We start from the raw sequence: 17,918 nt of genomic DNA on the forward strand, positions 1-17,918 counted from the left end.
ACGATGTACTTCGCTTGTTAACAAAGACCGATTTAAACGAGATTGCTCGAATAACAAACGCATCTCTGTTCCGATTACTCAATCGCCACATGACGTAATTTCTCCAATCTGAAATAAGGAATCCCCCGCATACACCCGCACTTATCCATTGTGTAACGCTATACTTTGTCTCCCTCTCTCTGCTACACTCCTGGGTCAAATTCAACTGCAGTAGGAATGATTGCGCCACCAGAGTCGATCTAGCATTACATTCGAAGATGGATTAGATAATATAATATTAAACTTGCCAATTTAAACTTGAACCGATTATTACAAGAGTTAAAGAGAGGAATATTCTCCGTCAGGACTTAGACGAGTTAATAATTTGATATTTCCGTAAATAACCTGAATAATTTTAAGAGAACATTACCTACCAGGGTTGGCATGATTTAAATTTTATTGAAACTTTATAATAAATCAAAAAATAACTGTAAAAGTTATAAAAATGTGTCCTAGGAAACTATAAAACTATTTCTATAACAGATATAACAGATAATAAATCGAAAAATAATTGTAAATGTTATAAACTTATACAGGGTTGTTCACCACATACGACACGGAGTATTGTAGCTAAATGATTAGATTTTTACAAATTGTAAGTTTTGGGTTTGTTGGAGGACTATTAGAGCTACAATTTAAAAATATTTTTACAAGATACAGAGTGTCCCAAATAAATAAAAAATATCAAAGTTGTATTTTTTTAAATGGAACACCCTGTATATTATTACATTTTTAGTTTCAATATTTCTCCTTGCTTATGGCCCTGTATTTACTTATGAGCACCAGTCAAGGTAAAAGATAACTGTCAAATGAAGTTGTCATTTCAGAAATTTACCTATTTAGTGCTTTATTATTATAGAAAACTCATTCCTACATCGGAAATCTTAAAGATGTATTTATAAATACAAATTAATATGAATTAAAGTAAAATAAAGTAATCAATTACAAGGTTAATTATAGTATTATTACAATATTCAATAACTTATTAATTTAGGTACTATTAAATTGTTAGAACTTTAGGATTTAAGAAGATGATTAAATATTCCTCCATCGACTGCTAGACAATAACCCAGGTGATCATAAAATTCTCTTCTTACATTCGCTAGTTGGTAAACTGAAATTCTATTGCATTCGGCAGAAATAGCATTTTTTAACTCGTCTAAAGTTGGGTATTTTTTATCCTTGTATATCCTGTTTTTTAAATGGCCCTAGAGAAAGAAATCATTTGGCGAAATATCAGGAGAGCTTGCTGGCCAATTTACTGTATGATTTAGGCCAATAATGTTTCCGTTACAACTATTGTCTAAATATTCCCTATAAACAGCCAGGGTACTATGTGCCGGGCAGCCATCCATTTGGTACCAAACTTCCTGATTTTCCCTAGCGGGATCATGTAAAGCAGGTAAAATATGATTTTCGAGTAGTTCCAAATAATATTCTGCATTTAAATTTCGTGTAAGAAATAATGGCCCGATAATATTGTGTCCGAATATCCCTACCCAAACATTTACTTTCTGTAGATATTGCGTCCTCGTTTCGACAAACCTGTGTTGGTTTTCTTTGTTCCAATATCGATAATTTTGACCATTGGGTTCATTATTTAAGGTAAACGTGCATTCGTCAGTGAAACATATGTTTTTTAAAAATTCCCTATCCGTGTTTGCTCTTTCCATCATATCAAAACAAAACGCCTGCCGCCGTATTTCGTCCTCATCTCGTAGCTCTTGGTGCTTTTCATATTTGAAGGAATAGTATTTATGTCGTTTCAAAATTCGAAATGCTGTAGTGTGATCTATTCCTATTTCAGCCTCAAGTTTCCTTGTGCTGATCTTTCCATTGTTCTCTTCCACTCACAATAAAACTTCCAAGTCGGTATCATTTCTTGTATCTTCTCTTTGTTCCTGCCTTGTTTCACATCTGCAGTTATTTATTAGGGTACCTTTGGTCTCAAATCTCTGGATATTCCTTAAATAAATAGTGTGGTGATAATTTAAGCTTAAAAATGTTTACTAGCAGACCTTGCAGTCGAACATTGTTCTTTTTAGAACCTCTTTTAGTACGAAGGGTACAAGATAGCTTAATAGGCGCTGCAAAAAATTAATCGCAACCTAATTAGAATATTTTGGATAAGAAAGCGGTAGTAATGGCCCTTTTAAGTTCCTTAAGTGCTGTTAAGGAGGTGAATTTTGTTGATGTAAATAATAACTGTATATATATTTATAATTAATTTATTTTTGTTTCCTAAAATATTTTGATTAAAAGGAAAGCTTAATCCCATTATTTCAAATCCCAAGCTTAATCACGTGACTAAAAGTTTATTTGATATGAACTATACTTACCTCAGTATTATTTTTTAATAAATCGCACTGAAGATTATTTTTTGATAATCGTGTCATTTGAGTGTGGTTTTACCTATTTAACTGATCTTTCTTGTTATAAATATTTATTAACTGGGTAGATCAAGTACTGTTTCTTGTTTCACAGTTAATTTTTATGTGCTTGTCTAAGGGCAATATAGATCATACCAAATATTAGTGATGGGCAAAACTGTTATTTTTAGATAACAGTTGAAACTGTTATAGTTATTTATAAAAAAACAGCTTAAAATAACAGCTTAAAAATAACAGGTTTCTTTATTTTATTGCTAAATATCTGAAAGAGTATGAGGCGGTCACCGCCAGGCGTATTAACGCAGTTGCAAGTTGCAACAATGACGTGCTCGGTGGTAGTATTTCCAGGGTGTCAAAACATTTCTAAATATCGATTGTTATCTAAAATACCTCTCTAAAAACGGTGGTTGTTTACAAATAAGCGCTGTTTAGAAATTGCGATATAAAAAAAGCCAAAATTCCGCCACTCGTCTATACCTATACATTCCGATATACCTACGCCCTGCCCCCCGATCCGCGTAGATCCTGAATTGCGTAGCAGTGTACAGGGTGCATCTCACTCGACGGGCGAGAAGCTCTTAATTATGATTTTACCATTTGCGGTCAAAAAATAGCAATATAAGAAAATGTGTAGTATATTCTTTATAAGTAAACCAACTACACACTGAGTTCGAATTAATTTTACACTTAAACTAGCGTGTACCCGCGTCTTCGTTCGCGTCGAATTAATAATTTGTAATGGTGATGATAAAGCAAAGCAAGAATTTCTATTAACATACAAACTGGATAAAATTTTCTCACATTTGCCAAAAATAAGCTTTAAACGTCGAGCAGTTTAAGCAGAGTCGTGGTTAATCAATTACTCAACTTTTTGGAACACCCTGTATGATTTTTTAAAAAATTTCAAAATATGTAAAAAAACAAAATAAATTATGCGTGTCCAAGAAAGTGTTTTCCCGAAAGACTAACCGTTTTTTAAATAACAATTATTGTAATATTTGAGGGGCGTTTTCACCCTCTTGGAATTTGAGATTCGAGAAACCCCTCCTTATCGAATCTCAACCCCACAGTAAATCCGTTTACCAAAAAAGAGCTTTAAACGTCAAGCAGTTTAAGCAGAATCGTGATTACTCAATGGTCATATTTTATGAAACACCCTGTATATATTTTTAGAAAATCTTAAAATATGTAAAACAACGAAATAACATATACGTGTTTAAGAGTTTTTCCGAAAAACTCACCGGTTTTTAAATAAAAAATATTCTAATATTTGAGGGTGGTTTCACCCCCTTAGAATTCGAATTTCGATAAATCCCTTCTTATCCCTCTACACCCTAAAGTCAATCCGTTTTCCAAAAATCAGCTTTTTACGTCAAGGGCTTTAAGCAGGAACGTGATAATCAATGACCTAATAGTCCTTCAACGAACACAAAACTTACAATTTGTAAAAATCTAATCATTTAGCTACAATACTCCGTGTCGTATGTGGTGAACAACCCCGTATAAAAATATCTATTCATCAATTTAAATGTTGGATCGATTTTTGAAGTAATTTCGTGTGAATTCATTAGACCGCTAAACGCAGGGATTTATTATAAAATTTATGTATAAGTGACAAAAAATTCGATGTTCGATAACATATCATTCGCAATTTTTTTTTCTGATATAGAGACTATTATATCTTCATTCCCGAGAATCTATAATCGTTGGCAGAAAATATGTTGTTTTATATTTTTTTGAAAATTTTGTTGTATGTTTCCAAATGCCTACCAACATTTTGATCTGCAGTAAGTACTTTACACTTTGACATTAGGAAATACATACTAATTTCATTCTCGACTTAAGACTGTTTCCGAACAATAGTGTATTGTCTTATTAGGAGTAAAAATTATGCTTTTTTTGACTATGTTGTCTTTGAAGGACCATCGTAAAGCTATTCCGACGTTACGACGGAAGGCACAAAAAGTACATTTTTACTCCGAATAGAACATCACATTTAAAAAAAATACAAATTATTTTTTAATCAATATCAAACATTGCAAATAATATAAACAATAATCGAGCAACAATTAATACACTCGTTGAATTTGACACTTAATATCAGTTTAATAATATATTTTTGTACTTTTGTGCTTAGGCGTAACAGTGCTTTACTTTTATGCCTAGGCGTTAAAATGTCAAATTAATACTTTTGAGATGTTTGAAAAAAATCCTTTTGATCTGAAGCGAGTGACTTTTTTGTGGAATATATTGGTGACCGATCGATGTGGAAAAATGACAACGCGCAGTAGAATTGTTAATATTATCGGTATCAGGCAGAGTTATAAAAAGTTAGTCATTTAGGATAGGACTTTAATTAGAAATAAGTTATAGAGTCATTTGGAAATACGATTTAAAATTTGTTTTGAATTAAAATAAAAAAAAATCTGATTTTTTTGATTTTTTTTAAATCATGATTTTTTCCAAACCCGTACCTAAGTTTTATTTTTTAATAAGTCGAACTGAAAATTATTTTTTGACAATCGTGTCATTTGAGAGTGGTTTTACCTATTTAACTGATCTTTCTTGTTATAAATATTTATTAATTGGCTAGATCAAGTGGTACTGTTTCTTTTTCACAGTGAATTTTTATGTGCCTGTCTAAAATCATACCAAATAGACTTTAGGCACGTGATTAAGTTTGACCGGCACACTGTTGCCCACTTTTAAATAATTTCTTTTAATCAAAATATTTTAGGACACAAAATTGAATTAATTTATTATTAAAATTGAATTAATAATATTATTAATTAAGCTATCTTGTACCACTTCGTACTAAAAAACGTTCTAAAAAGAACAATGTTCGTCTGTAAGGGCTGCTAATAAAAAAATGTAAGCTTAAAGTATCGCAACACAATTCATTTAAACCAAAAACTCGTAATACAAAACTAAAGTGTCAAAACTAATGGCAATGTCAGGAAATAAATAAATAAATGTGGCAACTTGACACTTTTTACAGCAGAGCTACCACCTGAATTCCCAACGGGAAATTTAAATTCCACTTAGTCAGCCCGGCGCCGAATATATCCATATCTATGATTGGCAACAATGAATTTAAAAATGGCGCCCTCGATTACGTAACTAAAAGTTTAATTGGTATCGAATATAGGTAGTTAATTCTATCATCAGTTTATTAAAGTGATATAAAAATACAATAACGGATTCTTATAATTTATCCAGACCTTAAATATGGATTTCAATAATTCAATAATCCATACGCCTTTTTGCTGAGTATCGATATTAAGCATTTAAAAAATTAAAACAAAATCTGAACAACAAAAGTTACATCTAAGTTAGTACATTAGTTATTAAGGCTTTAGACCTTCATTCGTTATACATTCAAGGTATTCACTGGTATAATACAATACTGTTTACTAGAATGCACAAGAGGATATATTGGCATTATGCAAATTACCTTCTCAGAGTTACACGATGTTATTACGGAAGGATGTGCAACGCTAATAACATAAGAAAAGTTAAATTATGACTGTTATTTTATTATATACGTATTTCGAAATAACCGTGTTTAAAGTAAATTTATGTAATAATTTTTACTGAAAATACGTAGTGAAATTTGACAAAAACGCCTATATTTTTAAATAAATGCTCTCGCTCAAAAAATACAATAATCAATGCCTGTTAAAATTGGCACAATAAAACACTAACTCTGTACAAATTATAGTTGATAGCACGCCAAAAACAGGAAATAGAGTCATTTGGAAATGTTTATACAGTGAATGTTTATACAGAATGATTGCAATTATTCGTTCATTTAAATTCAGGTGCTTGTTTAAAAAAGAGCTTGGAACATCGATTTTTTAGTAGGCTGCAAATTGATTTATGGTAAATTTATATGTATAGAAGGAGACAGAAAAATGATTCGTTACAAGAAACTTATTTTCAAAAATGACTTCAACATTTGGGCGGGGATTTTGGTAACCAAATGTTAAGGTAAACATTCATTACTCCTAATCTAAATGGCCAGACGTACTTGCGGTTTTTAGAAGGAGCTTACTTCAAATCTGACAATTTTATTCCCCGATCCTTTTTTTAGAAACATTTATAATTTATGTAGACATCTGCTTTATGTAGAAATATTTTTTATCTAAAAATATGAGCAACTTTAAATAATAATCCATATGTTAGAGCATTTTCTTCAAGTTCTGTGTTACGTAGATATTATGAATTTATTTCACTTTAAACAATCGACACTGTATGCAAACATTGCATATTGCAAAGTGGCACAAAAACATATCAGCTAGTACAAAATAAAATTCTAAAACTGCAATTCTATAAAATTTAATCAATAATGGGTTATTTTTATTAATACTGTGTTTAACTATTTCAATTAAAACTCCTCGATCATTTATCTTAAGAAAGTTGAAGACGTTAAAATATTGCCGTACTTAGTGTGTTAAGCACTTAATTTGCATCTTGTGATAAAGTAAACAAATTAATTCCTTGGAACAGTTAGATTTCCCCAGAAAGGTAATTATTGCCTTAATTAATCTTAATTAAAGCAATTGTCGTTTGTTATTAAAGTATTTTTTGCTATTTTTAATTTTACAGATAATATAATAATATTTATTTTATTTTACATAAAGGGTTCAAAACTATTTATCACAAATCTATCACAGTAAGAGATAATTAATTAATTTATGTAGTTAATGTTTTTATTTTAGTTTAATAGTAACTTAGATATGTATTCAATATTATTATCTTACAGACACAGCATTTGTTACTATAAAAATATTCGAATGCTTACTTCTTTCAAAAGCTTCGAGAGTGTAAAAGGGGTACCTTGGGTCGGTGTTTACATATACAGGGTGTTTTAAAACAAATGCGAAAAACTTCAGGGGGTGATTCCTTGTTCAAAATAAAGGGTAGTTTGCTTCATAAACGTTGGGTCAAAAGTCAACCATTAGGGAGATATCGCGGTACAAAGATGGCGGAAAAATAATGTTTTTATTTTTTAAATTACAGGCAATTAGATGCATATGAAAGCATCAGGGTAATAAATGTAAAGATAGTATGAACAGAGACAACGGTCCAATTCCTTCAAGTTCTTTGTTCCTACTACTCTAGTGGCGGAAATCTAACTGTTACGCTCAGTTGGCTCTGACTCGGTTGGCTAGTTTTTTGCCACGCCCACTCGGTGCCCACTGGGCGAGTATATAAACGCTCAACTTGTAGATTGTACTTTAGTTTATAATCATCTGCTGATGATGCTAACATGGTTAGCGAAACGCGCGTCCAGTGTAAAAGTAAAAGTGTTTTGGTGTATTGTGGTGATTTAGTGGTTTTATTTATCTGGAATATTTAACTATTGTTACGTTTTTCGTCGGTTCCGTGTGGATAGAAAGTCACAATTTATTTAAACACAATTTATTTAACACTAATTTACAAACAATAACGATTAAAAGAAAACTTAAAGAACTATTTATAACTTATTTACAATTTATCTAATTATTTATCTAACAGAAATTTATTTTGAATTAGCGCGGCGATTGTAACTGTACGCGTCGATCGGTTATTTATCTCTATCTCCTTCAGGTTTCGGGCATCGGCTTATCTATGAGAGAAACAGACAGTCCAGACATATCTCGAAAATTCTTAGCGTCGTTCTTCGAACGTCGGTGGTCGTATGAGTCATAGCCGAGTGGCCAAGCCTAAGGCCAAGTTCACACGGTACGGGTCCGCAACACTATTTAATTTTTTTTCTGCTCTAGTAATACTTTTTTATTTATTAAGTTCTTTATAATTTTATTTGTTTAAAATTAACATAGTATTTGTGATTTTTATGACTCCGGCTCTCTATCAGTAAATAAAATTTTATTTTATCGCTGACGCGACGATATTAACTTGACACCAAACAACAGTATGCCCTGCTGGCAAGAGAAACCTTGGGTAGGTATTTACATATATAGGAGTGAATCGCTATAGCAATCTAGTAAGTCGGAGAGAGTAAAAATACGAACTATTTATTACTTAATCACTTAATTTGACGCTAGATTCCATGCTTTTGGAAAAATATTTGCCTTCTCTCTTTATTCAGTACATCTTATTTTACTAAGCCTGTTGACTGTACTCTTCGTACACACGAAAATTGGCACCAAGACCAGAAATGCCGACCCTTAGTATGTAAGTTCATATGTAAAGAAATACAAATAACAGCGAATCACATCCAAGAAAATTCTGTAATGTAAAAAAAATATATATAATCTTGATCTGATTATAAAGTACAGTTAAAGATATAAAATTAAAATCAAAACCTCTTTATACCTTATTAACATTATACCTTTACTTTTACAATATTTTTGTAGTGACGAAGTAGATTTACATTTACAAACACAGATTAAGTTTCATTCATTAGGCTTAATATTCTAGTTTTTTTTAATTTAATAAGTATTTAATTTAATAAGCGGAATGGATCCAAAAATATACCGAAGTATAGTCGAAAAAAAAACGCGCCCAGTTGACTTGGAAATGACGATCAATTAAATTATTTGTATACAAAATAAAAGCGATGCTCATTTCCAAGCTATCTCTAACGCCTTTTTTTGATAGTATAGTACTTTAAAAATCAAGACTTCTTTCTCAAGAAAATTGTATGCAGGTTTTTTATACCTGAGCTGATTTAAAATGTTCCACATATTATTTTTCAAAATTTTGAATCCTGCGTTTAATTTTATATATATACAGGGTCCGGCAATAGTGCGTCGGGCATCTGTAGATTCTAGAATAAACAACTTGAGAATTTTGTTTAAGTGCATACCTGAAGTATGTACCAGGATGTACTTCAGGAAAATATTTTAACTTCTATAGAGTGGCTCAAAAAAGGGTGAGTGGACCTGGATGATTTTTTTTAAATGGAACACCCTGTATATTATTACATTTTTGGCTTCCTTTCAGATCACTTTACATAACCCTAAGATATGAATAAATAAATTTTGATAGTTTCAGAGATATTAAAAAATAAATCAAAAATATATATTTTTTCAGCCCTTCTTAAAAAAATTATTAAAAATACAAAAACTGTTCTGAAAACAAAACTATATTAGGTATTTACTTTAAATAGTCTGTACTTACTTTGCTATAAATATGAAAATCGTAAATTATACAGGATGTTCAAAATTCTAAGCCAAACTTTCTAAAATATAAAATAATTTTTCTTCGTTTTTTTAAATGGAACACCATGTATATTATTTTTTCAATAGACGGAGAATTAAAAAATTAACATTTTTTATATTTAGAGTATTTCAAAATTTTTAACGGTTTCGCAGATATTTGCGGTTTTATATTTCATATGACATTTTCCACAGTAAATTTTTATCAAAGCCACCCAGTAATTTTTCTCTCGTATTTTACCATTGAAAGCGCCATATGAAATAATACTGTGTGTATCTGCGAAACCGTTAAAAATTTTGAAATACTCTAAATACAATAAATGTTCATTTTTAAACTCTCCATCTAATAAAAAAATAATATACAGGGTGTTCCATTTAAAAAAACAAAGAAAAAATATTTTATATTTTAGAAAGTTTGGCGTAGAATATTGAACATCCTGTATGAACTACGATCACCATATTTATAGCAAAGTAAGAACAGACCATCTAAAGTAAATATCTAATATCGTTTTGATTTCAGAACAGTTCTTGTATTTTTAATAATCTTTTTAAGAAGGGCTGAAAAATATATATTTTTAATTTATTTTTTAATATCTCTGAAACTATGGAAATATATTTATTCATATCTTAGGGTTATGTAAAGTGATCTGAAAGTGATCTGAAAGGAAGCCAATAATGCAACAGGGTGTTCCATTTAAAAAAATCATCCAGGTCCGCTCACACTTTTTTGAGCCACCCTATAGAAGTTAAAATATTTTCCTGAAATACATCCTGGTACATACTTTAGGTTTGCACTAAAACAAAATTATATATATACAGATAGGTTTGCACTAAACAATATATATATATATATATATATATATATATATATATATATATATATATATATATATATATATATATATATATATTGGTTTAGAACGTCTTGCGACGTTGTCCGATGCCTAACTTCCACGTCTTCCGATCGTTCCATTGTCCCTCGTTTAGATTTCTGGCACTCATTGCTCTTGTGACACCCTCCTTCCAAGTCTTCTTAGGTCTTCCACGTTTTCTTCGATGTTGGGGTATCCGTTGCATAATTTGTTTTGGAAGTCGTCATCCATCCTCTGGACATGTCCGTACCACATAAGTTGTTGGCGTTCGATGTCGGTTGCCAAAGATCCCTCTATTCCTATCCTCTGTTGAATTTCTTCGTTTCGGACCCTATCTCTTCGGGAAATTCCTAAATTCCTAAAATTCCGTTTAATTTTATAAATTAATAAATAATTAATGAATAAGCAAAAAAATACGTAGAGTGATTTTTTGGGCTGAAATATAAAATAACATTTACAAGTATAGTTAGGTCCATCCGGAGATATTCGTATAATAGCGCGTTGTGCTAACCATGTTAGCATCATCAACAGATGATTAAAACTGTGTTAATATAACATGAATAAACTAGTTTTAATCATATGCTGATGATGCTAACATGAAAGGTTCCAAACCCCAACTGTTATTTATTTTGCTTTACGAAAAAAAACTTATTTTTCTATTTAAAACAGAATACAATATAAACTCTATTAAGTTTTTTCTGCCGTATAAAACACACACACGAGCACACACTTTCTCCGTTAGACGAAACAATGTCGCCTAATCTCCCTTCAATTTTTCCAGTTTAATTTTGTCGGGAAACTGCTGGGCCCCAAAGGAAATTCATTAAAACGTCTACAAGAGGACACCATGTGCAAGATGGCGGTATTGGGCCGGGGATCCATGAGAGACAGACATAAGGTAAGCGTATTTCGTTATTTTTTTAATATCCCAGTGACGTTCGTCGAAATTATTGCATTGAAGCATCAACAATGTTGCTAAAAGAGTTTTCTTATTTTAGAAACATATATTCTGTAAAGAAAAATATATTTTTTTATTTGCCAAAAAAATATATTTTTTTTTTCAACCGTCTCAAAAGTATTACTTTTTGCGAAGTGATTGACAATATAAAAAAGCCATTTTAACGCCTAGACATAAAAGTAAAGCACTTTTACGCCTAAGCATAAAAGTACGAAATATATTATTAAACTGACATGAAGTGTCAAATTCAATGAGCGTAACCATAGTTTCTCGATATAAAATTACATACAAGGTATTAAAATCTTTTTATATTATCTGGAACGTTTGAAATCGTTTAAAAAATTATTTGTTGCGTTTGAAAAAAAATAGTATGTTCTATTCCTAATAAAACAATATACTATTACTAGCGTGTACCAGCGACTTCGTTCGCGTGGAATTAATCATTTGTAATGGTGATGATAAAGCAAAGCAAGAATTTCCATTAACATAAAATTGGATAAAATTTTCACACATTTATGTCAGCATGAGAAAAAACAACATGGCGATATTATTATATAACTTGGTAATATTTGAGGGATAGTTTCATCTCGTTGGAATTTGACTTTCGAAAAATCCGTTTGCCAAAAATAAGCTTTTTACGTCAAGCAGTTTAAGCAGAATCGTGGTTAAGAAATTATCCAACTTCTTGGAACACCCTGTATGATTTTTTAAAAAATTTCAATATATGTAAAAAAAAATAAATTGTGCTTATCCAAGCGTTTTCCCGAAAGACTAACCGTTTTTTAAATAACAAATATTGTAATATTTGAGGGGCGTTTTCACCCTCTTGGAATTTGAGATTCGAGAAACCCCTCCTTATCGAACCTCTACACCCCATAGTCATTCCGTTTGCCAAAAATCAGCTTTAAACGTCAAGCACTTTAAGCAGAATCTTGATTACTCAATGGTCATATTTTATGAAACACCCTGTAAAAATTTATGAAAAATCTTAAAATATGTAAAACAACAAAATAAAATATACGTGTTTAAGAGTTTTTCCGAAAAAGTCACCGGCTTTTAAATAAAAAATATTTTAATATTTGAGGGATAGTTTCACCCCCTTAGAATTCGAGTTTCGAAAAATCCCTTCTTATCGAACCTCTACACCCTAAAGTCAATCTGTTTTCCAAAAATCAGCTTTTTACGTCAAGCGCTTTAAGCCGGATCGTGATTAATCAATGACCAGATTTTTTGAAGCACCCTGTATACATTTTTAAAAATCTTAAAATATATATTCTGTAAAGAAAATATATTTTTTTATTTTGCCAAAAAATTGCCAAAAAATTGCCAAGCAGTTTAAGCAGAATCGTGATTACTCAATGGTCATATTTTATGAAACACCCTGTATATATTTTTAAAAAATCTTACACCCTAGAATCAACCTGTATGCCAAAATTGAACTTCTTACGTTGAGTGGTTTGAGCAGGATCGTGATTAATCAGTATGTCAGTCACTTAAGGATTTTATATATTAGTATAGATAGGAATTTTTTCTGATGTAAACTTAAATTCTTTATTCTAACATGCTCTATTTATTATTTATTTTTATTTGAAGTTGCATTGATTTGAGACCGTCGCTTTAATGAGACTAACAAATTAATAATGAAAAGCGCCTGAAAACTACTCGTGAGGAGAGAGAAGGGTGTTTTTTGTCGCCTCGTTCAATTTTGTTTTGTTTTGAGCTATTTCCAAAATGTGGCGGTATCTGTATCGGAGGCAAAGGATTTTTTTTTCATAAATCTCAGTGAAATAAGTAAACCTAGACGTTTCTAAAATAGCTGTTGTTTCTATGATATTTCGTTAATTACATCTCGTATTATGTTATATTGATATATATTCCACATTTTACAGAATTAATATTTCAACACGCGTTTATTATATGTATAGTAGATATTTAGGAACAAAATTTTTCACTTAAACTGCAGAAATAGAATTCCAGACTTTTGTGATTTAATTTTATTATAATGAATTAGTATATAAAATTGTATATGATATGTTTGTTTACGGCCTTAATAATTGATTAATATAAGAGTAGTATTGCTTGATGAGTAATACTGGTAACATTATCAATATATCCGCTTGGGAAAATTATTATTTGACCCGATGTCAACAAAAGTATGGTCCACGAACATCATTTAAAAGCAATGTTCTTTTATTGTTCTTCGAAAAATTTGTTCTTGTTCTGAGAAATCTGTAAACGATACTTTTATAAGCACCCAGCATGGTTTGATATACATCCATTCATCTAGTATTGATTATGCAGGGATTTAGACAATTAAAACTCGAAAAACAAAACAAATTAATAAACTAAACTTTGCTACAGACTACAGGTTAAATGTTACTTAAATGTTAACTGTTACTAGATATAATAAATAATTAGACGATTTTTTAATTAATTTTGTGTATATTTTGTTCATGATGCGCAATACTGTGGATTATAAGCCGATAAATGGTAGACCGCTAGTTAGTCACTGTTTTATTTTTTTTTACTATATTGTAATTAATAATATTAGACAATGATATTAAAACTAAATATTCTTGTGTAAACTTCGAGGATTAGCCAATTTAATTAACCATCGGTAACTGTTTTCATATCAGTTTTTCCATGTTTACTTATTTTTCTGTCAAAACAACGTTTGACCTTGATTGCCTCGTGCTATTTCACAAAATAGCACGATAAATATAAGCCCGTGTTATAAAAATTAGTGTAGAACCTAGATTAACAATAAAAAACAGACAACCAATCACGGCGCGTCTAGATCAATTTCAGAAAACGTGGGAACTAATTTTTATAACACAGGCTTCTATTTATCGTACTGTTTCCAGAAATATTTCGGGGATAGTGTAGCGGCTGTTTGATATGTAAAATCGCTATTTTTGGGGCTTGCTCAACGGGGTCTCACAATGCAAATTCACCTCAAATATCCATTTAGTTGGTCATTGGCAAGCACTCTCTCATTGTACATGAAAATAACAAAACAAACATTTACTGATCTGGATAAAATTGATAGTTAAATAGTAAGACTCACCCGGGGATACTCCACCTCCTAACCACTGACATCACTGACATTCTATTCAATATATCACATTCCATATCTTCCGTCTAATTCAACTATTATTCGGATCTATTGATTAATAATCTTCAACAACTAGCTAGTGTCACCTGAAATAGTATAGGGGCTTCCCCCGGACGCAATTCTGCCGCTAAACAGATTCGCATCCCAATCGAATAAGCTAATTGGGTAGCTCACTATCCCAACGCCGCCGCATCGTCAATCGAGAAGACATTATGGAGACCTCAAACTCTCAAGACCAACTCGAAGGCAGGACGTCACAAGAGGTTTTCTTCCTGTGGTCAAAGACCCCGCTGGCTTACGACCCCGTTGGCTTACAGTCAAACGACTTGCAACTATGTTAGTCAAAAGACTCGCAACCCCTATTTGTCAGCTCTGTGACAAAACACAACACTACACAGCCGGCCGGCCAATCAATTACTGACCGACCTGCCGCGCGCCGGTAAGCTAAGCCTCCTCTTACATCACAATTTTACCTCATCACAAATATTTACATCGCTTGCCAATGAATCATACTATTTTCTCTAATCGACTTTCAAATAGAGTGTTTTAGCATTACTAGATAAATAAATAGAGAGTTTCTGAAGGAAAGCATATTCTTTATTAGAATAGTGAATAAATAAAAGCATTATTATAACAAACTTATTTTCCAAGTTTTACAGATATTAAGTAATTTGTAAAAAATACCTTATAACGAGCCACCGCTGTTTTCCGTCTCTTCTAAAATCTCCATTCTTCCCGTCTCCCACGTTTTCTCTTTTGTTTGCTGGTAATTATTCCTTTCCTTTACTGAATTATTGAGCGAAGGGGCTTTGGGGAAAATCCCAGTTCTATTGTTAAACGTTTGTAGGACAGGTCAACTGTGGAACAGTTAAAGAAACACTTAGGACGTGAAAATGTCTCTGTTACGGCTCGATTCCCTTTATTCTCCAGCGAAAAAGAAGCCATTGTTGCCCTGGAGGTACATAATGTTAGTACGAATCTCGCAAGCTCATTTAAAAAGATAGGTTATGTAAAGTGCCGGGCTCTTTAAAGGAGGTCATTTAAACATTGTTAGTGTTCAAAATGTGTCGCTTTCTTTCATAAAGCTTCATACAGAACCTGGCAATTAGTGGTTTCAACTACAGTTTATATTTATTAGTTTACGATCATTCACCATGTTTAAAAAACGCAATTAAAATAGATAGAATATCCTAACAGATTGCGGTAGTCAGTTGTATCTATAGAGAAAGCCTAATATTTAGCTTATAAAACAATCAACTTTTGATTTCTAACAACAATTTCTCTTGACAGAAGATAATTAAAGGCCAAAATGACATTTCTCGCAAATTTTGAAGTATAATTACTGGAAAAATTAAACGTTTTATAACTTTTTCTACTAACTGAAAATGTCTACCACTAATTTTGACGTTCTGAATGCTTACATTGAAATTAAAGGAACAAACTTCTACGCTAATTGAAACCACTAATTTATTCGACTAATTACGAAGGTCTGAATGTAGCTTTAGGCTTTATAAATCTAAATTAGATGCATACAGGGTGTTTCAAAAGATATGTGTCATTTCTCGTGAGAAGATTTCTCACGTAAAAAGAATATTTATTTTTCATATCAACATAGGTCCGATTCTGCTTTGTTTCGTAGCTACAGGGTGTTAAATTCCTAATGATCTTTCGATTTATTATAATTTTCTTCCAAGTACTTTTAGTAATTCGAATGAAATTTTGAGGGTAAAAATTACTATAAGTGCTACATATTTTAATGCTAAAAAAGTGTCGCTAAATTCATCAGGGACGTGCATATGGGTTATCACTGGAATATTTTCAAAAAAAAACATGTGCGCCACCGACTTTTCTTTTGATATCAAAATTATGTAGGCCGTTTAATGCCAATTAAAAGTTATCCTTTTATATTTTGTCGAATTCGGCCTCCTTGATGTAAGATAAATGCTCGGATAAATGCTATTTTATTAATCACAATTAATAAAAATAAAATTAATAAATTATATATTTTACCAAATTTATTATTAAATATTATTAGTTATTATTACTATCAGTTATTATTACTATTAGTCCAACCTACAGCAATTTCAAATAAAAAAATAATGGATTTAAGATAATTACAACAAACCTTTTAAAGTTTTTACATCCTGTAACTCTAAAACTATGCATTTCCATACCTATGTTTATAGAAAATTTTTTGATGAGGAATCAATAAGTACTTATTTAAAACTTTTGCAAGTTAATGATATTAAAATTTTTTAAAGGTTGCTTAGACTTGGACCAAGGCAAATTAATAAAATTGTGTTTATCTCATCAATGACGCCGAGATCAATAAATTATAAGAAGACTTATTTTTATAATAGACTTATTTATTGTAATCGGCATTCAACTGCTTCACTATTTCGCTAACAAGAGAAAAATATGTCAGTAGCGCACATTTTTTTTAGAAAAATATTCTAGTAATAACCCATATGCACGTCCCTGGTAAATATGTCCGTCCCTTGTAAATATGTCGAGACTTTTTTAGCATTAAAATATGTGGCACTTATAGTAACTTTTACCTTCAAAATTTCATTCGAATCGCTAAAAGCACTTGGAAGAAAATTGTAATAAATCGAAAAAAAATGAAGACTAACCCTTTGTGGCTACGAAGCAAAGCAGAATCAGGCCTATATATGTTGATACGAAAAATCTTATTTTTACGTGAGGAATCTCCCCACTAGAGATGGCACATGTTTTTAGAAACACCCTGTATATTGGTTAATATTTGAGTGAACCAGATTTGAATAGTTTTGTTTTAATCAATACAACCGTTAGCACACAAAAGAAGAATAAAATGTTTTATTTATATTTGTTATGATTTCCAATTTAAAAATTAAAAAAAAAAATAGTAAGAAAAAATAGGAATATACATTTTAATCTAATAAACTAAAAACAATTTTCAATAGAGATTTCAATGCCAATTTAATTTTCCTCCCACCTAGGAGTGATCTTGATATCTCAACGCCTATTCTCTCTTAAAATCGATCTTTTTTAGTTCTCTGGACCGTGGTCCCCACAGATTTCAAAGACTTCTTAGATCCCTATTGTTTCTAAATGTCGACGCGCATCAAATAATAGTAAGCTGAGAAAAGCTTTTGTTTTCAGTTTGATTTCAGTTTCAAGCTTGATTCTCCAACAGTTTTCTAGACAATTTGCCATGGGGGAATACTGTAACAAAATAAAATCAACTGTTAATGATAAATAATTATTGTAATTAGCAGGTTAAATTCACTCCGCGAAACATAAATCTAAATTATATACAGGGTGGCGCACCTCATTCGCCTCGGTTGATTATACGAAAACGGACAGATGTAGAAACAAAATATTTTATGGGTATAT

The 17,918-nt window shown here is 31.1% G+C and overlaps 1 protein-coding gene across 1 annotated transcript in view; it reads left to right on the top strand.

Moving 5' to 3' along the window:
* Nucleotides 1-17,918, top strand: part of LOC115881261 (KH domain-containing, RNA-binding, signal transduction-associated protein 2-like) — a 175,163-nt gene that overhangs the window by 64,054 nt on the left and 93,191 nt on the right. The window contains 1 exon segment of the mRNA XM_030898678.1: nt 11,249-11,365. Within this exon segment, the coding sequence (XP_030754538.1) occupies nt 11,249-11,365 (117 nt within the window).

The sequence above is a fragment of the Sitophilus oryzae genome, unplaced genomic scaffold (genome assembly GCF_002938485.1).
Source record: "Sitophilus oryzae breed Bouriz unplaced genomic scaffold, Soryzae_2.0 scaffold_170_pilon_pilon, whole genome shotgun sequence".
Classification (NCBI taxonomy): domain Eukaryota; kingdom Metazoa; phylum Arthropoda; class Insecta; order Coleoptera; family Curculionidae; genus Sitophilus; species Sitophilus oryzae.